Genomic DNA, 16096 nt, shown 5'->3' with positions numbered 1-16096 from the left:
CTTCTGTGTCAAACCTGTCTTCTTAGTTTGTTCTATTGCTCTTTAAAAGGGGCACTGGATAGTTTTGAAGATGTATAAGAATACAATCTCAGAAGTATTTATCTTAATAACTGAATAAAGAAGCTGCTCTCCGAGGAAAATACAGTCAACAGAACACTGTTTGAAGCTAGAAGGCTGGCAGGGTCCACCTCATACAGACAAAGTAAAACAGCATGTAACTGTGTTCAGTCTGTTCATTCTTTCATTAATAAACTTCACTTCGTGAGCGTTCCAAAGGACAGAGAGTCACTGCAGGATAACACTGTGTTACATATTACATCAACCTTTCACCCTTCTCAGAAGTGGAACACCTCCCACTTCTGTATTTTGGACTTTCAGTATCAGTCAGACTGTTTAATCAGGTCTAACCAGCAGACGGGCTGGAGAGGCTTCATACTGCAGCCAAACAAAAACAGCCAGTCAGTTGCAAAGATGAGCAACGTAACTTTTAAAGTGAATGTGGAAAACTGGATTGCAGAGAACCAGAATGCTTTTCTGCCACCAGTGTGCAACAAGCTCATGTGAGTAATTTTATTATTTCATTTTATTTGATAGTAGCCTCGTTGTTAAATTTGTGTGTAACTACAGTGGATCTTCGCAACAACTTGTTTTGTTGTTCATATATTCCAAATGCTGATGAACAATTAGTAACTTTACAACAACTCTGTCAGCCACAATAAATGTGCAGTTCAAAATGGAGAACTAGTAGCGTCCTCAGAACACTGTTGTCTTTCTCTCAGGCACTTTTCCCAGCTACTTGTCATGTTCGTTGGTGGTCCTAATACCAGGAAGGACTATCATATAGAGGAAGGGGAGGAGGTAAGAGGGAAGTACTCACTTCCACAGTAGAGTATTTAATGCACACTTGGACTAACAAGGACAAACTCCAACTACAAAGTTGCCACACTTGGTGAAACTATTTTGGCCGGCTGCCAGTATTTGCTTTCCCTGTAAGCTGTTGTAGTTGGCATTGTTTCCTGATCGACTTCTGTTAAGTTAACTGTGTATGAACAGTGTATAAAGCGTGGTCAGCTGACAGCCCCATGCCACATTTCACAAGCTGTTACTCAGTAGTGATACTGATGTTGGGTAACATTCCTGGAGATGAGCTACAGAGGTCTGGGAAGCTCCCTGTTTTTCAACTCCACCTCACTGACTATCCAAAGATGGACAACAGGGCAACTTCCCAAAACTGAAACCCAGACATCCCAATTGCCACCTGGTTGGTCGGCTGAGGTATAAGTCATAAATCATTGGCTCAGGTCCCAACTGCTAACATCGAGGGCCACATTAGCAGATGGGACATGAGACAAACAAATGAAAATACATTTTTCACAAAGACGGTCAATGCTCAAGACCCCCGTTATGTTTCCATATATCGGACATCACAAGGCTCCAACAAAAGACTTCAGACACTTAAAATATGTAAAGTCAGCATAGTTCCCCTTTACTTTAATGATATTTCTCCTTCTGTCTTCCACTCTGTTTTAAATAGTTGTTCTACCAGCTGAAGGGGGACATGTGTCTGAAGGTGATTGAAAATGGCAAACACAAGGATGTGCACATCAAGGAGGGAGAGGTGAGCTCTGTGCTTTAATATACTTTTTGTTTTGGAATAGTTGTATATTCTGCACAGTGAGTCATTTATAATATATCATAACTCTATATGGGGTCCAGCTGAGAGGAGCACAGTTCACTCTGTCAGTGCCTCTTCCAGTGGTTTAGGATGAAAATAACATATGCAACACTCAGTACTTTGTCATTCATTTCGTCCCCACTTGCAGATGTTCCTGCTGCCAGCTCGGATCCCCCACTCCCCCCAGAGACAGGCCAACACTGTGGGACTGGTGGTGGAGAGGAGACGGCTGCTGACCGAGACTGACTGCCTGAGGTGAACTGCAGTATCTCCTTCTCGTCTCTTCTCTTCTCTTCTCTTCTCTTCTCTTCTCTTCTCTTCTCTTCTCTTCTCTTCTCTTCTCTTCTCTTCTCTTCTCTTCTCTTCTCTAAAGGTGTTTTGTTCTCAAACCTCAACAATCTTAGATAAATAGTTTGTGTGACATAACCAGCCTTAGCATGACGGTAACGTCATCTATGAATCCATGACCTGCGTGGGTGTTACCTGGACATGAGATCTGAGTTTTTATAATTGCCTAAAGCTGATTACATAGATGAATATATCTTTTGAGATGAGAGAGCATTTTGATTGATTGATCGCCCACATTATTAGACTGGAACACAGCTCTAATCCATGGATACTCTAACCTTGCATTCACACACCTCTGCTATGTATCACAGCTGCTTTTCCATCTCTCTATTTGCATTTATTTTCGTAGCAGTCTTCAGGTAACCAACCTGCTGTGTCTCTTTATGTGATTTCACACTGCACGCAACCATGACATGCTCTATGTGATGGTAGTGTGACAAGGTAGTTGACACGAAATTCATGAAACCAGTGGAGAGCAAAACTGTACACTAAACTATGATGGCTAATAGAAAGACTTCCTATTTTGTATCCACAAAGTACACTCTGTCCAAATAGTCCATAAGATTCGATGTGAAAGTAATAAAACAAACAGTTCCAAGCAGTGTTAACGTTAGTGTGTGCTGGTGCTTTCAGGTACTATGTAGATAACACCACTAACGTCCTGTTCGAGAGGTGGTTTTACTGCCAGGACCTCGGAACACAACTTGTGCCAATAATCAAAGAGTAAGACATCCACACGATTGCAGGCATGTTCACAAACAGTCTCCATCGAATCATGTTGTCTGTGCTGATACAGTTCGTTGTTGACTTTATCTGCAGGTTCATGTCGTCAAAGCAGTGCAAGACAGGAAAGCCAGATCCAGGTGAGTGTTTTTTTTTCTTTCTCGTGACTGATCTAAAAATGTACTCCCTGGGTGTTTCTAACCGGTGTCATGATTATCTTTGGGGCGTACAGGTGAAGTCTTCAGAGACCCACCGTTCCAGTTTAACACCATGAACGTGATGTCCCCCTTCTCCTTCAAAGACTGGATGAACAAACAGAAGCCGGCCCTGGCCAGCGGGGGGCCCATCGACATGTTCGGAGCTCAGTTTGAGACAGAGGTAGTGTTAGTGCGAGTGAAGTCTCACTCAGATTTAAATCTTGATTAGTTAGTATTTGATCAGATAGTTGCTGATTTAAATAATACAATTGCCTAATTTGTTTTGTTCACATAAAGCTCTTTTATGGCTACTGTTGGTTAAAGTAACAGTTCACCCATAAATGAAAAATTCAGCCATTCCCAGATTTTTAACTTTCAGTTGTACTTCTAATGCCAAGAATGACAAATTTGCCTCAAGGGACTTAACAATCTGTGCAAAAACTGACACCCTCTTATCTTAGGTCCCCTTGATTTGAATAAAGACAACTCTAATGAGAAATAACAAGGAAGAATAAAAAAGAAAAAAAACAGAGTTGACATTGAGACAACAGGAGCAGATGTGATGTGCTCCAGAAAAAAATATGATGAAGATGCATTGACACTCCATCTTGTTACCGTGACAGGTGATGTTGTTTGGACCTGGACAGATGGAGACATCAGTACAGCAAAGTGATGTGTGGATCTGGCAGATGGTATGGTCTCTAGATACTTCCTATATCCAACCAGTCCATCAGTGCTGTTTAGTTGTTGCTGTTCTTACCTTTATCTTTATAATCACCAAACTTTAAGTCTGTTTTTTTCTAACCATCATCTTTCCTCTCCGACTTGTCTTTTCAGGAGGGCTCCTCCAGAGTAACTATGAATCAGCAGGAGTTCACTCTCTCTGCAGGAGACAGCTTGCTAATTCCAGAACAGTCCCAGTGAGTTCATTTTCAGTATAACACCTCCGGTCAGCATAAATATGATGTCATAAGAAGTGTTGCAAAAATGGTTTTAGTGGATGTCATTTGGCAGCAATGACAAGATTTCTAAAACAGCTTCTTTTCCCTCTTTAGATACCAGTGGCAGAGAGACGATGGGACTGTTGCCCTCGCTGTGGTCCAAAACCCTGAGAGGATGAGACCCTGAGCGTCATGTGCCAAGTCACACACGTTAAATATGCAGTATTCATTACGGGCAGGGAGGAGGACTCAGTGTGTAGAAATTAAAAAAGGAGGTAGAGAAATGTAGTAACAGTAATGTAATGTAATGTAATGTCCTTGGACAAGACACTGTGTCTGTGTGAGCATAAAAGGTCAAAAGCTCTTTATGCATTAAGTGCCTTTAATTCACCATGTCTTTAACCTATGAGAGAAATGAAGTAAATACTTAAATATTCGCGATAACACTGAGTTGTGATCATTTATCTCCCTGACCTTTACTTTCCAATATCCACATTTCATCACTGTTTTTTCCTTTACTGCATTGATAGATGTTAATGTTCTCCATTTTACACTGGAAAGTCCTAAAGCTTCCAAATCCAACCGCACTGTTCACTTGTATTCAACATGTCGATTTTTCTCTGGAAGTCAAAGGGGAGAAGAATAGAACAATGACAGTTATCTTCTGAATAAAAGGTAAAAACCACAGTCACACTCCTAGTGGAATAATATTGGCTGAAACTACATTAAACACAAGTTTGAACAAGAGTTTGGCACAGTCGCAACACCAACTCGTCTGTTCCAGAGAAACGCAGACTGTGATTTTAGAGTCACAACTTTTTCCACTGTAATTATCCTCCAGCTATTAATGAGACAAGGAGGTGGGCTTGTTGCTACTCTTGTGATCATTAACAGTATGATTAGTTTGGGACTTAGCCAAGCTATCGATCCTTTAACCCTAGGGAATAAGACTGGGTGTGTATTACTGTTGTCTTAAGTTTTTACACGTAAGTGCTTCATGGTCTAAACAGCTCTGAATTCTTACATGGCTTAAAGTGTCATTAGAATTTACACCCAGACTATATTTTCACTGTTGTATTTATCTCCTAAAGTCCCCCAGAGCGATATGTTTCAATCTTGCGCACCCAAGATATGGATCTTTTGCACACAAGGAAATAACTTAAAGAATAAATAAAGATAAAAAATATCAATTCATGTGACATTAGGGGGTTCATATCCTTCCTGGAAACAAAAAGAATAGAAACAGCTTGATGTCTTAAGTGAAATTCAGAAGACTTCTTTCCTGTGCCAAGTTCAAGGCAATTTATAGGCAATTGGTACTCTTCTACAGAGCATCAGTGACATCATTAAGGCGATATTAAAAGACAACAGCCATCCGAACCACAGTCTACCACCCCACTGTCATCTCAGAAAGTCAACACCACTGACAATCGGTCTGTGCATCAGATACACAGATGGATTCAAGAGGCAATGAGCTTTTAAAAACATGATGACTAGAAGCAGGGGGAAACAACTCCATTTGTCCGTCTAAAACTCAAAGATGTACACAATTGTTAAAATGAAATTTAGTTTTACTGGAAGTTATGTGTTGGAACTATTTCTTGGGCCCGGTGACTTCCTGGAGTCATCGCTGTGAGGCAACAAGCTGACACTTCAGAAAGTCATTAGTCTTGGCTAAGAAAAAGTCTAACTAAGCCCCCAGATTAAACCTCTACAACTTTTTTTCTGGTCTGTTAAACTGTTCATCTCCTGGAGGTGCTGTAGCTACTGATTTATAGCTGTCATACAGTCATTGGATTTATGAGCTAGCAAACCAGTTTTCCCCAAATAAAACACTGCTGTCTCATTTCAGCCTGTTAGAAAAACACGCTCACAGATTGGCCTGCAAATATTTGTGAGATTTAATGACACAGCTCAGGGAGGTGCAACACCTTGTTTACTGTTAAACTCTCAGTTGTGGTGTTGCTCTTAAATGCTGATTCCAGATCGATCGGTTCAGTTGTGCAGTCTTATCCTCAGAGTGTTCCTGATCACGTGCTGCTCTGCTATAAACGCTGCCACAGTCCAGGGCAGTGCGTACTCCAGGGTCACCAGTCCTCCCAGGTTATACCTATAACCTGAGTAGTCCCAGGGACAGGCCCCCAGCAGCCTCAGCCCCGTCCCCCAGCTGAACTCCCAGAGGTAGATGAACATGGTGTAGGCCATCAGACGCAGTGGCAGCGGGCGGCGCTGAGCCAGCAGTCGTGCCCTCAGGCTCTCAATGAGGTAGATTGCAGTAGCGTACATAGGCAGCGCCCACAGGCTGCTGTGACCTGGCAGCCTTCTGTCCTGGGTGCTGCACCAGTCACACACAGCGGTGAAGGCCACCTCACAGAGGCAGCCGTGCAGCGCGTACACACACAGACGAGCTGCAGCGGAGAGAGGACGACCAGAGACGCTCTCATGTGGCTCTGCGAGGGCTTCGTCTTCACCGCCAGTCCCTGACACAGTGGAGAGTTTTATAAGCCATGTTTACAACAGTCCACGAAGACACATATGATTTTAAAGAACTAAGCGAAGATTTAGAAAGTTTAGAGTGAAAAGAACTTCAGGCCTTTGAATCACATTACTTCAAAATGATACTGCACCTAGCCAAAATATAGTTTGATGCACAATCATGTAAAACCACAAGAAATCATTTATTTCAGTTTGTATGAGAGATGTTAATCAGTGACCTTGAGAGGAGCTGGCAGGTGGATTTAGTTACCTTTAGACGGAGTCAGGCTAGCAAGGAAACAGCATTAAGACTGGAAGCAGTCTTTATGCTAAGCTAAGCCCTCTGGCTGCTTGTTCCAACTACGTAGTTACTGTAAAAACATGCAAATGGTATCAATGTTCTCATGTCACTCAAATGCAAAAAAGCGGATAATCTTATTTCCCAAACTATTAAAATATTCAGCTGAGTTAAAACACACTTAAGTTGAAAAAGTGAGGTAAAATTAACGACTACAGGACAGGTGTTGGCGATGATGTAGTTCACTGAGTGATTTCACACAAAACTAGATATTTGACTATCTTTACGACAAACAGCTACTTTATAGACTTGAAAAGTTGACTTTTTAATTCACAAACATCATATGTGTAATTCATGGCACAATTCAAACAGGATTAAGAATGTATTTGTCTCTCCCTGTTGACTACTGTACAGTTTCTCCATGGAATAAGGTCCCATAAGGTCCAGCGGAAAAGGCTCATGACTCTGAGAATGACTTACATAGGTAACTTATGTAAGTAATAAATCAATCATTTAAATCCTAGTGCTATCTTACTGTTTAGATTAATGATGTTATGATGTTTTACAGCTTCAGGAAACATTAATAGACTGATGAAGATTTAAAGTAGTTGTTGCCTCCCTCTAATAAAAAAAAACCTTTCATTGACTGCAAATGTGACAGGTGGTGATCAAAATGAGTGCATAAGAAAGCTGGGAATTAAGCAGATAGTTACTGCGACAATGTTGAGATATTTTTGGTAATAAAAAAGTTATGACTATTAGACATTTTTGCAGAGGGAAAAAGATAGAATACATACAATTCTCAAGTATAAATGGGTGAAAACAGCGTTTCAAGTGAGTCAACTATGTTTCAACAGTTGTTTAACTGATAAAAAAAACACATTTAATAATAATATCATTTACATTTTGGAAGAGCTAGTCTCGATCTAGATTTTCTCCCCCACATTATAATGCCTCCAGTGTGTATTCTGTGTTGCCCCTCCTCCACAGGACACACCGGACGGTGTACAGGCTCTAATGCGGATTAACGGGCTAATAGCTCAGTTTAGGAAGATAAAGGCTTCAGATCAGCAGGATTTCACTCTGCATGTGATAAAGGTGTCATTACCAATGTCAAATAAACTTGGTGGATACCAACTCTGTCATTAAATTATTTTACCACATATTAAAGTACAGTCAACAATGGTCTCACAGTAGCATTGGATCCAATCACTCCATCACTTAACTTACTTCAGTCGAGATAGGATGTGGTCACAGCACGTTGACTATCATGCCTCAAAGTGTGTCTTCCTACAGCTATTAAACTTAATAAACAGTCATAACTCTCACCTTGATCATTACTACCTTGTGTCCTCCTCGCATGTAGTTTTCTCGCCTCCATCCCGGAGCAGCATATGGGTCTCTGCACCTTTTGTAATCCCTATGCTTCCCTGTGTGTGTGTGTGTGTGTGTGTGTGTGTGTGGGGATCTTGGGCTAAACATTAAGCGGAGTGAGACAGCGATGTCTCTGTCATAGGCTAAGGTCGTGAACCAAGGGACGGTCCCAGGAAGTAAATCTGGACCACTCGTGTTGGAATAAATGAGTTCGTGTATGTAGCACCAATAAAAGTATTGATCTCACACTGGGTGCATGAATAGTTCCTTTTTAACAGCGCAAATGATTTTTTTTAGGGCAAACATGGACGCTATCAGGGAGCCACAGTAGGTGGGTGTGTCAGGAAAGCAGACCACTGACTGTGAAACTTCTACTGGACATGCATCAAACTTTTTTAAAACAATAATAATACCAAATCCAATTTTGGTTTCCAATCTATTTGCAGCCTTTCCATATTTTAGAAGGTCATACTTTACATAAAAGAATATGTGTGTTTAGTATTTTATATAAATCTTGGATTCTTTACTTGGGTGAAGTTCATAGTTTTCATTCAATTCCCATTTTATGCATCTCCACATGCATAAATCGATGTCATGTTTGTGTGATTTAATAGGTAGATAGAATAAATGCACTTTTTGATTTATATCAAATTGTTATTATTATCATCAGTGTAATTAGTCTGAATTATTACTTATTTTGGTTGAAGTAAAGTGATTGATGTATTAGTCATCTGAAATGATAAAAAATTATGAAGCACTTACAGCAAGACTTGTGGTATGAGAAGGCTGCCCACACACAACGTACAAATATAAATATGTTTGCGGAGCTCTAACAGTAATTTCACACTTGCACGGTGTAAAGTGTACCCATAACGTCTCCGAGAGCAGATGTCAGTCCTCACATGGTGCCACTGCTGGGTCCTGTGTGTTTGTTTTGTGTGTGCTCTAATAAAACTGTTGGATAAATGGCAGACCTGTGGATCAGAGTCCAGTGATATTAGCAAACACTCCTTTAGGGTTGGGAAGGGGGACTGCATCGATGTATGGGAGTCAATGACCATAAAGTTATTGAGCTGACAAAGGTCGGATTGTTCACACAGCTGTGAGCTAACTGTGTGTGTGTGTGTGTGTGTGTGTGCCTGTTTTGCATTGCTGTGTAACAAACTGTAACTGAAGAAAGTTTGTTTGATTAGGGAAATTATCTTCTGCTCTCTCATAATGCACATAGAGGTTCCACGTTGTCCCCAGTGGACCCAAATTACAATGAAATGAATTTACATGAATAAAACAATTATTTGAAATGACAGGAGATGAAGTGACGAGATGAGATGTGATGAAATGTGATGAGAAATTATGAGCTGAGCACAAGGTTGCGATGAGATGATCTAAGCGTGCATCCTGTGTGACGTGGGTAGAAGAGGGTGAAAATAATGTCTTTACAAATCAATTTGGGATATTGGGGATTCCTTAGACTTGCTTTAATTGTTCATTAATGTTTTAAAACAAGTCCCTGTCTACTTCAGCTGTTTAGGATAATGCTCCAACACTGTTTTGGTATAAAGAAACCTCACCTCACTTTACATATAAAGGTGATTAGATAATGACAAACTTTTCATCATTAGGTGAGCTTCTCCTTTAAATTAAATGAGATGAAGTTAGGATGAGCTGAAATCAAAAAAGGACAAAATATGATCAGGAGAAACAATCAACTCGGGACAGAATCAGAATTAGTCAAAATCAGGTGAAATTGACTGAGATGAAGAGGATGTGTTTAAAGTTAAATTAGATAATTCAAGATGAGCTAAGAACAAGCAAAATGTGACATAATTCCCTGACAAAGTGGAGATCTGGATTCTGAAGTAACAATGTGGGTGTTCGTATCAGTATTTGTCATCAACACCGACAACATCATATCTCTGTCGACAAATAATCCTTTACAATTTCCATTTTTTAGAATTGTTTTATTCTTCTTTCCAGACAAGACTGTGATATAAAAGGTACTTCAACTAAAGAAGTGGAAAACGAAAGAGTGACAACAGTGCTATTATGAAACATTATACACTCAAATATCAGACATGACTCTCTTGAAGGCTGGTTTCACTGGAACAACACCCTCGTGTTATGACAAGCCCGTCCTTCCATAGGGATTTTTTTACTTTTTATTTCTCACAATCACTTTCACTGAAAAAGGGGTGTACACTCCAGTGCACACATTTCCACGAACAAATCCTTTGTGCACGGACAACTCTGACCTCTGCTAACATCTTTCAGAGGGAGCTGTGGACTTCAGTGTTAACTTCTGGTGAGTGCTTAAAATTGAGACTTTTTATTATTCATCTCACATTTATTTTGAGTTGCGAACTTTAAAAGACTGAAAAGGATGCAATCTTTTGGATTTCATTAGCAGTTTAACACCTTTAATTAGTGTATTGTAATAGCCCTGAAGTAACGGTCATTTGGGAAATTCTGATAACATTTTTGTAAAAAATAAAAAAGAAGACACTTATCCAGGGAGTACCCTGCCCTCGCCCTGAGACAAGGCTGGGATTGGCTCCAGCAGCAACACCCCGCAACCCCATGGAAAGGGATAAGCGGTTCGGACAATGACATGACGATAAAAAAGAAGACTGAAATGCTTTTTTAAGGTACAAGTGGCACATGGGAGGAAATTGCTGTTGTTAGAAATACACAACCTTCTTGTCTCTGAAATAATTTTACGTGTCAGAAAATATACCTACTTGTTTTCTTGCCGAGTGGTTGATGATAAAGTTAATACTACACTAAATATGAAGCTACAGCATGTAGAATGAACAGAAATTCTAGAGGTAGGGGGGAAACATTTAGTCTGCCTCTGTTCCAGTACAGCTCGCAGCGTATCAAACCGGAGCATTTAAATACTTTCACCAGCTGTGTTACTGATAATAACACAGCAGGTGAAACTCTTTGTCTTTGTTCAAGAGTGTGAGGACCACAAACTAATTTCACTGCTTAACAACTCCTTTTTTGTCATGTATTGTGATTTTTTACAACAGTTTTTACAACAAAATAAATATAACATAATTTGCTAACCAGCACCTCAGAAGCTCCTGGATACGTAAAAGAAATGACAAGGCTCCAGGAAGTTACTGCGAAGTTACTGTGGCCATGAAAGCCACAGTAAAAACACACATTGTAGTTCTACACATCAAATCAAATGAAATAACGTGTAATAATTAGTTGTTTTATTACTTTCACAAAACCAGTCAAGCTGTTTCCCCATGTTTCCAGTCTTCATGTTATGCTATAGAAACTGGCTGTTGGCTGTAGCTTCAAAATAACTGTGAAGACATGAGAGTAACATCAATCTTCTCATCTTACTCTTGGCATGAATATGACTTAGTGTACTTAGATTTACATATAACCATTTGGCAGATGCTTCTGTTCAAAGCATCAAACAAATGTTTTTCAGTCTCAGCCACAGTACATAAAGGAGAAGCCATTGAGAGAATGAGTGCTGCAATACCCAGTTGCAAGTATCTTAACTACTTGGTCTATAAAATATTACAACACTTTTTTCTCTTCTTTCAAGAATACAAGATCAATATCCAGAGAGATCATCCTGCATTCACAGTCGAAATGGATTTGATGAACAATACCACGATGCACTGCCAATCTGCCCCAGGCCGTGGGACTTCATTCTTGATGGCTGCCATGATCAGCGGGATGATTGTGGGCCTGCCATTAAACATAGCAGCTTTGTTGATCTTCTGTTTCCGGATGAAATTTTGGAAACCCCACACTCTGTTCCTCTTCAACATGGTATTAGCCGACTTCCTGCTCCTCATCAGCATACCCTTCCGCATCGACAACGTACTCCGAGGGGACTACTGGGTGTTTGGACAGGTCTGGTGCCGCATCAACCTCTTCATGCTGGCTGTCAATCGCGCTGCCAGTATTGCATTCATGACAGTTGTGGCTCTGGATCGCTACTTTAAAGTAGTCCATCCACATCACTGCATCAGCCGGATTACTTTAACGCAGTCGGGTTGGCTCGCAGGCCTGATCTGGATGCTTGTAATTGCCCCCCGGATTCCGCTGGTGACCACTGAGCTCCTCCGCCAAGATGACAACGTCTCCCGGTGTCGCAGCTTCAACGATTATGAAGTAATCCCATTGCCAATAAAAGTACACTATGTTGCCTTCATTGCAGAGTTCTTCCTGCCCTGGTTTGTGTTGCTGTTTTGTTCATCGCGGATTGCCTGCCATCTCCTCAAACGGCAGATTGGCAGAAATTTACAGAAGAAGGTACGGAAGGCAATCCGAGCAGTTTGGGTAATCAGTTTGGTGTTCACCATCTGCTTCTTGCCAAGTATCCTGACAGGCTTGGGTGGGGTGTACATTAAGGTATTTCAGCCCAAGAACTGCAAGTCCTACAATCTGATCACAAAGCTCTTTATTGAATGCATCGGCTTCACCTACCTCAACAGCGCTTTGGACCCTATCATCTACTGTTTCTCTAGCTCCTTGTTTCGTGATGCCCTCACGAGCTCCAACAGACACCTGAAGAAAAGCCTCAGAGCAGGCAAGAACACAACCAATAAATGATGACAGACAAAAGCAACTTCCATTGGATTAACTTCCCCAGAGCAAAGTCTTAAGTTCATGTCATTGTCCGTAACCGCTTATCCCTTTCCATGGGGTTGCAGGGTGTTGCTGCTGGAGCCAATCCCAGCCTTGTCTCAGGGCGAGGGCAGGGTACTCCCTGGACAGGTCACCAGCTCATTGCAGGGCAAAACTGATGAGCAATATGGGGTTCAATATCTTGCTCAAGGACACTTCGACATGCAGCTCAGCCCTGAGACAAGGCTGGGATTTGAACCAGCGACCTTCCGATCACTAGTCGACCTGCTCCACCTGCTGAGCTACAGCCGCCCCGTCTTAGGTTCAGTCCTCAGATTGTTGAGGTGTCTTGAGGAAGATGCTGAATGACTCTAAGGGCAACTCAGATGCAAAATGCAAAATGGGGGCACTTCTTTAACATTATGACTACAGTGACTGTTTCCTACTTTAGTCTGAGTGACAGTTATACTGTGACTGCAAGTATTGGCAGTTACTGAATTTTAAGAGGGAGCTAAGCTGAGTTGAGTGCAGCAAGGATGATGTTAGCACCACCCTGTTTCCCTCGACAAAAAGACTTTTTTCCCCATGTATCATTTTTTGGATTATTGTAGAAAATTGTGGCAAACATACGTTTTTGATACTTAAACGATACATATAAGATTATCTTGCTGAAATCAACCCCACTTTTACAATGGTTGTTCACTATAATTTGATCAACCTATGAGTTGTTAAGCTCAAGTTAGAATAGTGTGAAACTAAAGTCGGCCTGTGCAGGTGGACTAGTGAGATGAGTCTTGGCATAATGATGTTTAATGTCTCTGACATCTGTATTCTTATTTAGCCACTTATTAGCAACTGCCATTTACACTGATGGGTTGTAAGTTGTAGAGCAAAATGTAAAAAAAGCTTGTGTCAACAACAGTGCTTATTTCAGGCATTTAACTGAAAACCTGTAGACTGTTATTGTGTGTTCTTGCTGCACTCTATAGTCGTCATGGCCAGAGACCGGGTGATCCATGCATGGCACCTCCAGTATAGTATCAGTATAATAAATAAGGTGACCAGTGGAGTACCTGCAAATGTTCAGTGTTCATGCTCAAACTGTATATATAGATATGAATAAAAGAAGGAAACTTGTGTCTTAATTTGTTGGTATTCATTGTGTCTCTTTCTATATACAATGTCTACTGACCATTCACAGAGGTGTTTATGATAATGATGGAAAACATTTCTTTTTACATTAGTGCTAGTCAGCCAACTCGGTCAGCAATCCAGGTATTTTCACAGTTAGAAGGTCAAGCATTTTTGGCGTCAAAGCACCACTAAGCAGCTTTCATAGGAATGAGCAGTTGGACCTGCACTCATCAACAGAAAGTGTGGTTGAAGACAGAGCTCCAGTCTCTGAGACTGTAGCCTGGGTTCCACCACAAGATCCAGCCAGGACATGCCCTGTCATTGATGTGTCTCCCTCCACAGCCAGATCTAACTGAAAACGTGTTGGAGCTCACACCATAATTTTTTTCAGCTCCATCCAATTTTTATTCATTATTACTAACATGCCGGGGTTGTCGGAGGATGCCATCTCATCGTAGCCCTGCAATGCCAGCTCAAAAGATCCACAGAATTTCACACAATCAATGATCTCCGATAAAAATATGTCTGTTCATGTCCAACTCTTCATTGTGTTTTCTCACCGCAATTCTGTGTCCTTCATCCAGCTGCGCAGCTATGCTAGTCCTGCCTAGCATGGCTAGCTTGACAGCATTGTTCGTGTGTACCTTCGAGCATTCATATTTTTTGATCCGCTCTGACGGATGTTTTAGGTCTCTGACTCCACATAGTATCTGTCTTGGGCATTTTAAAAAGTAAACACGGGAAGCAGATGCATATGTAGATAGATGCATCCCAAGCGTGCCACCATGTTGATATTGTGTCGTCACTTCGCGTGGCAGAATTTAGCGTGTAAAGGCCAAGTTTACACATTCCCATTGCACACAAAAGCCTGATTTTAGCAGGTTTAAGTGTGATTTTTGACCAGTGGAAAAGGGATATATGAGTGGAATAGCCCTGAAAAGAAGTCCTAGCATGTGCAGGTATGAGCACCCTGCTGGAAAAAAACAACATAACCAGCACCAAAACACAATGTATGTTAGTCTTGCTAGTGACTGGTCTTCGGTGCTGGTTTTGGTGTTGGTCTTTGCTGTTTTTTGTTTTTTTTTGCAGGGCAGCTTTGTTAATATAACATAGTTTGTGTCATTAAGTTAACTCCCTCTTCTGGGGTAATTATTAAAAAATACCTTAGGCTACTTATTTTAAATGTATAATTGTACATCATGTGCATAAACACACCACTCACCTTCTGTTTAGAAGAGATGGGCGACTCACTGGAAAAAGTTAAATTATTGGTAACAGCACTACACCTGTTAATATTTCAACATTTGCGCTGTGTAACAGTCATGACTTTTAGCTAGTTTATGCCACGTTTTTAAAATTCACGTCTCTCTGCTAAACGCGTTCCAGCCACCCTGAAAAACACAAAGGTTTGGCAGTTTCCTCGTGTCTAGCGGGCGCTATGAGCATGACGTCACTGACCCATCCTTGCCTCGCAGTCCGTGCTCGCGGACGGCAGCGCGGTGCATGTGTGGGGGTGTATGGAGGGAGGACAAGAAAAGCCATTAATGTTACTCACATATATTATGTTATCTTGGCATTAGTGGAGCATAATACGGCGCTGCGTGTGCTTGTATTTGCGTTTTCCTGCTCGAAACCTCGCCGAGACGTTTTTTTTTTAATGGCGCCTCGTACGACAAATTCGCAGCAATTTTAACATAATTCAGTCTACCACTGTCCTCTCGCACCCTCCCATCACACATAAATGTTTGTGTGCAGGTGGTGGAACAGTCTGTGAGAATAAAAAGACGATAAACAAGAGAGTTCATCCAGGTCGAGGGTGCTTGTTTATAAACCCAACTGCGGGGCTGAAGCAGTGAGCTCCAGTGGCGCAATCGGTTAGCGCGCGGTACTTATATGACAGTACACTGTAGAGCAATGCCGAGGTTGTGAGTTCGAGCCTCACCTGGAGCAGTCTTTTGAAGTTAAGCTACAGTAAGATTTATGCAAATCTGTTTCATTATATGATACGGTTAAAAGAAATTAGGATCACAGCAGATTTCTCTTGCCGTTCCATTGTGACTTTTGAGCTCTTAATGAGAATAAATACAGTAAAACGCCTTCAAATATGAAGAGCAAAGGGCACAAATAGGATTGTTATAGTGATGCCTTGGAAAGAAACATAAACAAGGCTACAGCAATGTCCTTTAACTGCACTTACTATGGACACAAAAAGAAACAGTTCTTAGAAAATGTGAACACATTGGATTTGAGAGGGAACAGATGTAAGTTATGGGCTAATATTTTCAAATGTGATATAATTTAAAGACCAATAAAGACATATTTGACTGTCAAA

At 41.1% G+C, this 16096-nt stretch overlaps 3 protein-coding genes and 1 non-coding gene across 4 annotated transcripts; 3 read left to right on the top strand and 1 right to left on the bottom strand.

The window, feature by feature from the left end:
* The first annotated feature begins 382 nt into the window (after positions 1 to 382).
* On the top strand, positions 383 to 4328 carry haao (3-hydroxyanthranilate 3,4-dioxygenase). Its single transcript, XM_037123239.1, has 10 exons — positions 383 to 560; positions 780 to 858; positions 1535 to 1618; positions 1824 to 1930; positions 2657 to 2746; positions 2843 to 2886; positions 2979 to 3124; positions 3567 to 3635; positions 3781 to 3863; positions 3999 to 4328. The coding sequence occupies exons 1-10, from the start codon at positions 472 to 474 to the stop codon at positions 4069 to 4071; spliced, it is 864 nt and encodes a 287-aa protein (XP_036979134.1). The 5' UTR covers positions 383 to 471; the 3' UTR covers positions 4072 to 4328.
* Positions 4329 to 4330: 2 nt separating this feature from the next.
* LOC119033323 (transmembrane protein 229B-like) lies at positions 4331 to 8930 on the bottom strand. Its single transcript, XM_037123241.1, has 2 exons — positions 7987 to 8930; positions 4331 to 6364 (listed from the first exon to the last, which is right to left on the bottom strand). The coding sequence occupies exons 1-2, from the start codon at positions 8036 to 8038 to the stop codon at positions 5880 to 5882; spliced, it is 537 nt and encodes a 178-aa protein (XP_036979136.1). The 5' UTR covers positions 8039 to 8930; the 3' UTR covers positions 4331 to 5879.
* A 1107-nt stretch (positions 8931 to 10037) lies between these two features.
* On the top strand, positions 10038 to 14800 carry hcar1-3 (hydroxycarboxylic acid receptor 1-3). Its single transcript, XM_037123238.1, has one exon. The coding sequence runs from the start codon at positions 11359 to 11361 to the stop codon at positions 12613 to 12615; it is 1257 nt and encodes a 418-aa protein (XP_036979133.1). The 5' UTR covers positions 10038 to 11358; the 3' UTR covers positions 12616 to 14800.
* An 820-nt stretch (positions 14801 to 15620) lies between these two features.
* Positions 15621 to 15714, top strand: trnai-uau. The gene is made up of 2 exons: positions 15621 to 15658; positions 15679 to 15714. It is a non-coding gene; the product is annotated as a tRNA-Ile (tRNA).
* Positions 15715 to 16096: the final 382 nt, after the last annotated feature.

This window comes from Acanthopagrus latus, chromosome 15 (genome assembly GCF_904848185.1).
Source record: "Acanthopagrus latus isolate v.2019 chromosome 15, fAcaLat1.1, whole genome shotgun sequence".
NCBI classification, from domain to species: domain Eukaryota; kingdom Metazoa; phylum Chordata; class Actinopteri; order Spariformes; family Sparidae; genus Acanthopagrus; species Acanthopagrus latus.
This window is presented reverse-complemented; position numbering and strand designations above follow the sequence as displayed.

What these genes read in the sequence shown, in the direction of transcription:
- haao (XM_037123239.1), top strand. Translation starts at nt 472, where the DNA reads ATGAGCAACGTAACTTTTAAAGTGAATGTGGAAAACTGGATTGCAGAG. An exon ending in CCAGTGTGCAACAAGCTCAT is followed by an intron (nt 561 to 779) that starts GTGAGTAATTTT and finishes TCTTTCTCTCAG; the next exon opens with GCACTTTTCCCAGCTACTTG. An exon ending in GAGCTCAGTTTGAGACAGAG is followed by an intron (nt 3,125 to 3,566) that starts GTAGTGTTAGTG and finishes TTACCGTGACAG; the next exon opens with GTGATGTTGTTTGGACCTGG.
- LOC119033323 (XM_037123241.1), bottom strand. Translation starts at nt 8,038, where the DNA reads ATGGAGGCGAGAAAACTACATGCGAGGAGGACACAAGGTAGTAATGAT. An exon ending in ACAAGGTAGTAATGATCAAG is followed by an intron (nt 6,365 to 7,986) that starts GTGAGAGTTATG and finishes CCACTGTGTCAG; the next exon opens with GGACTGGCGGTGAAGACGAA.
- hcar1-3 (XM_037123238.1), top strand. Translation starts at nt 11,359, where the DNA reads ATGAGAGTAACATCAATCTTCTCATCTTACTCTTGGCATGAATATGAC.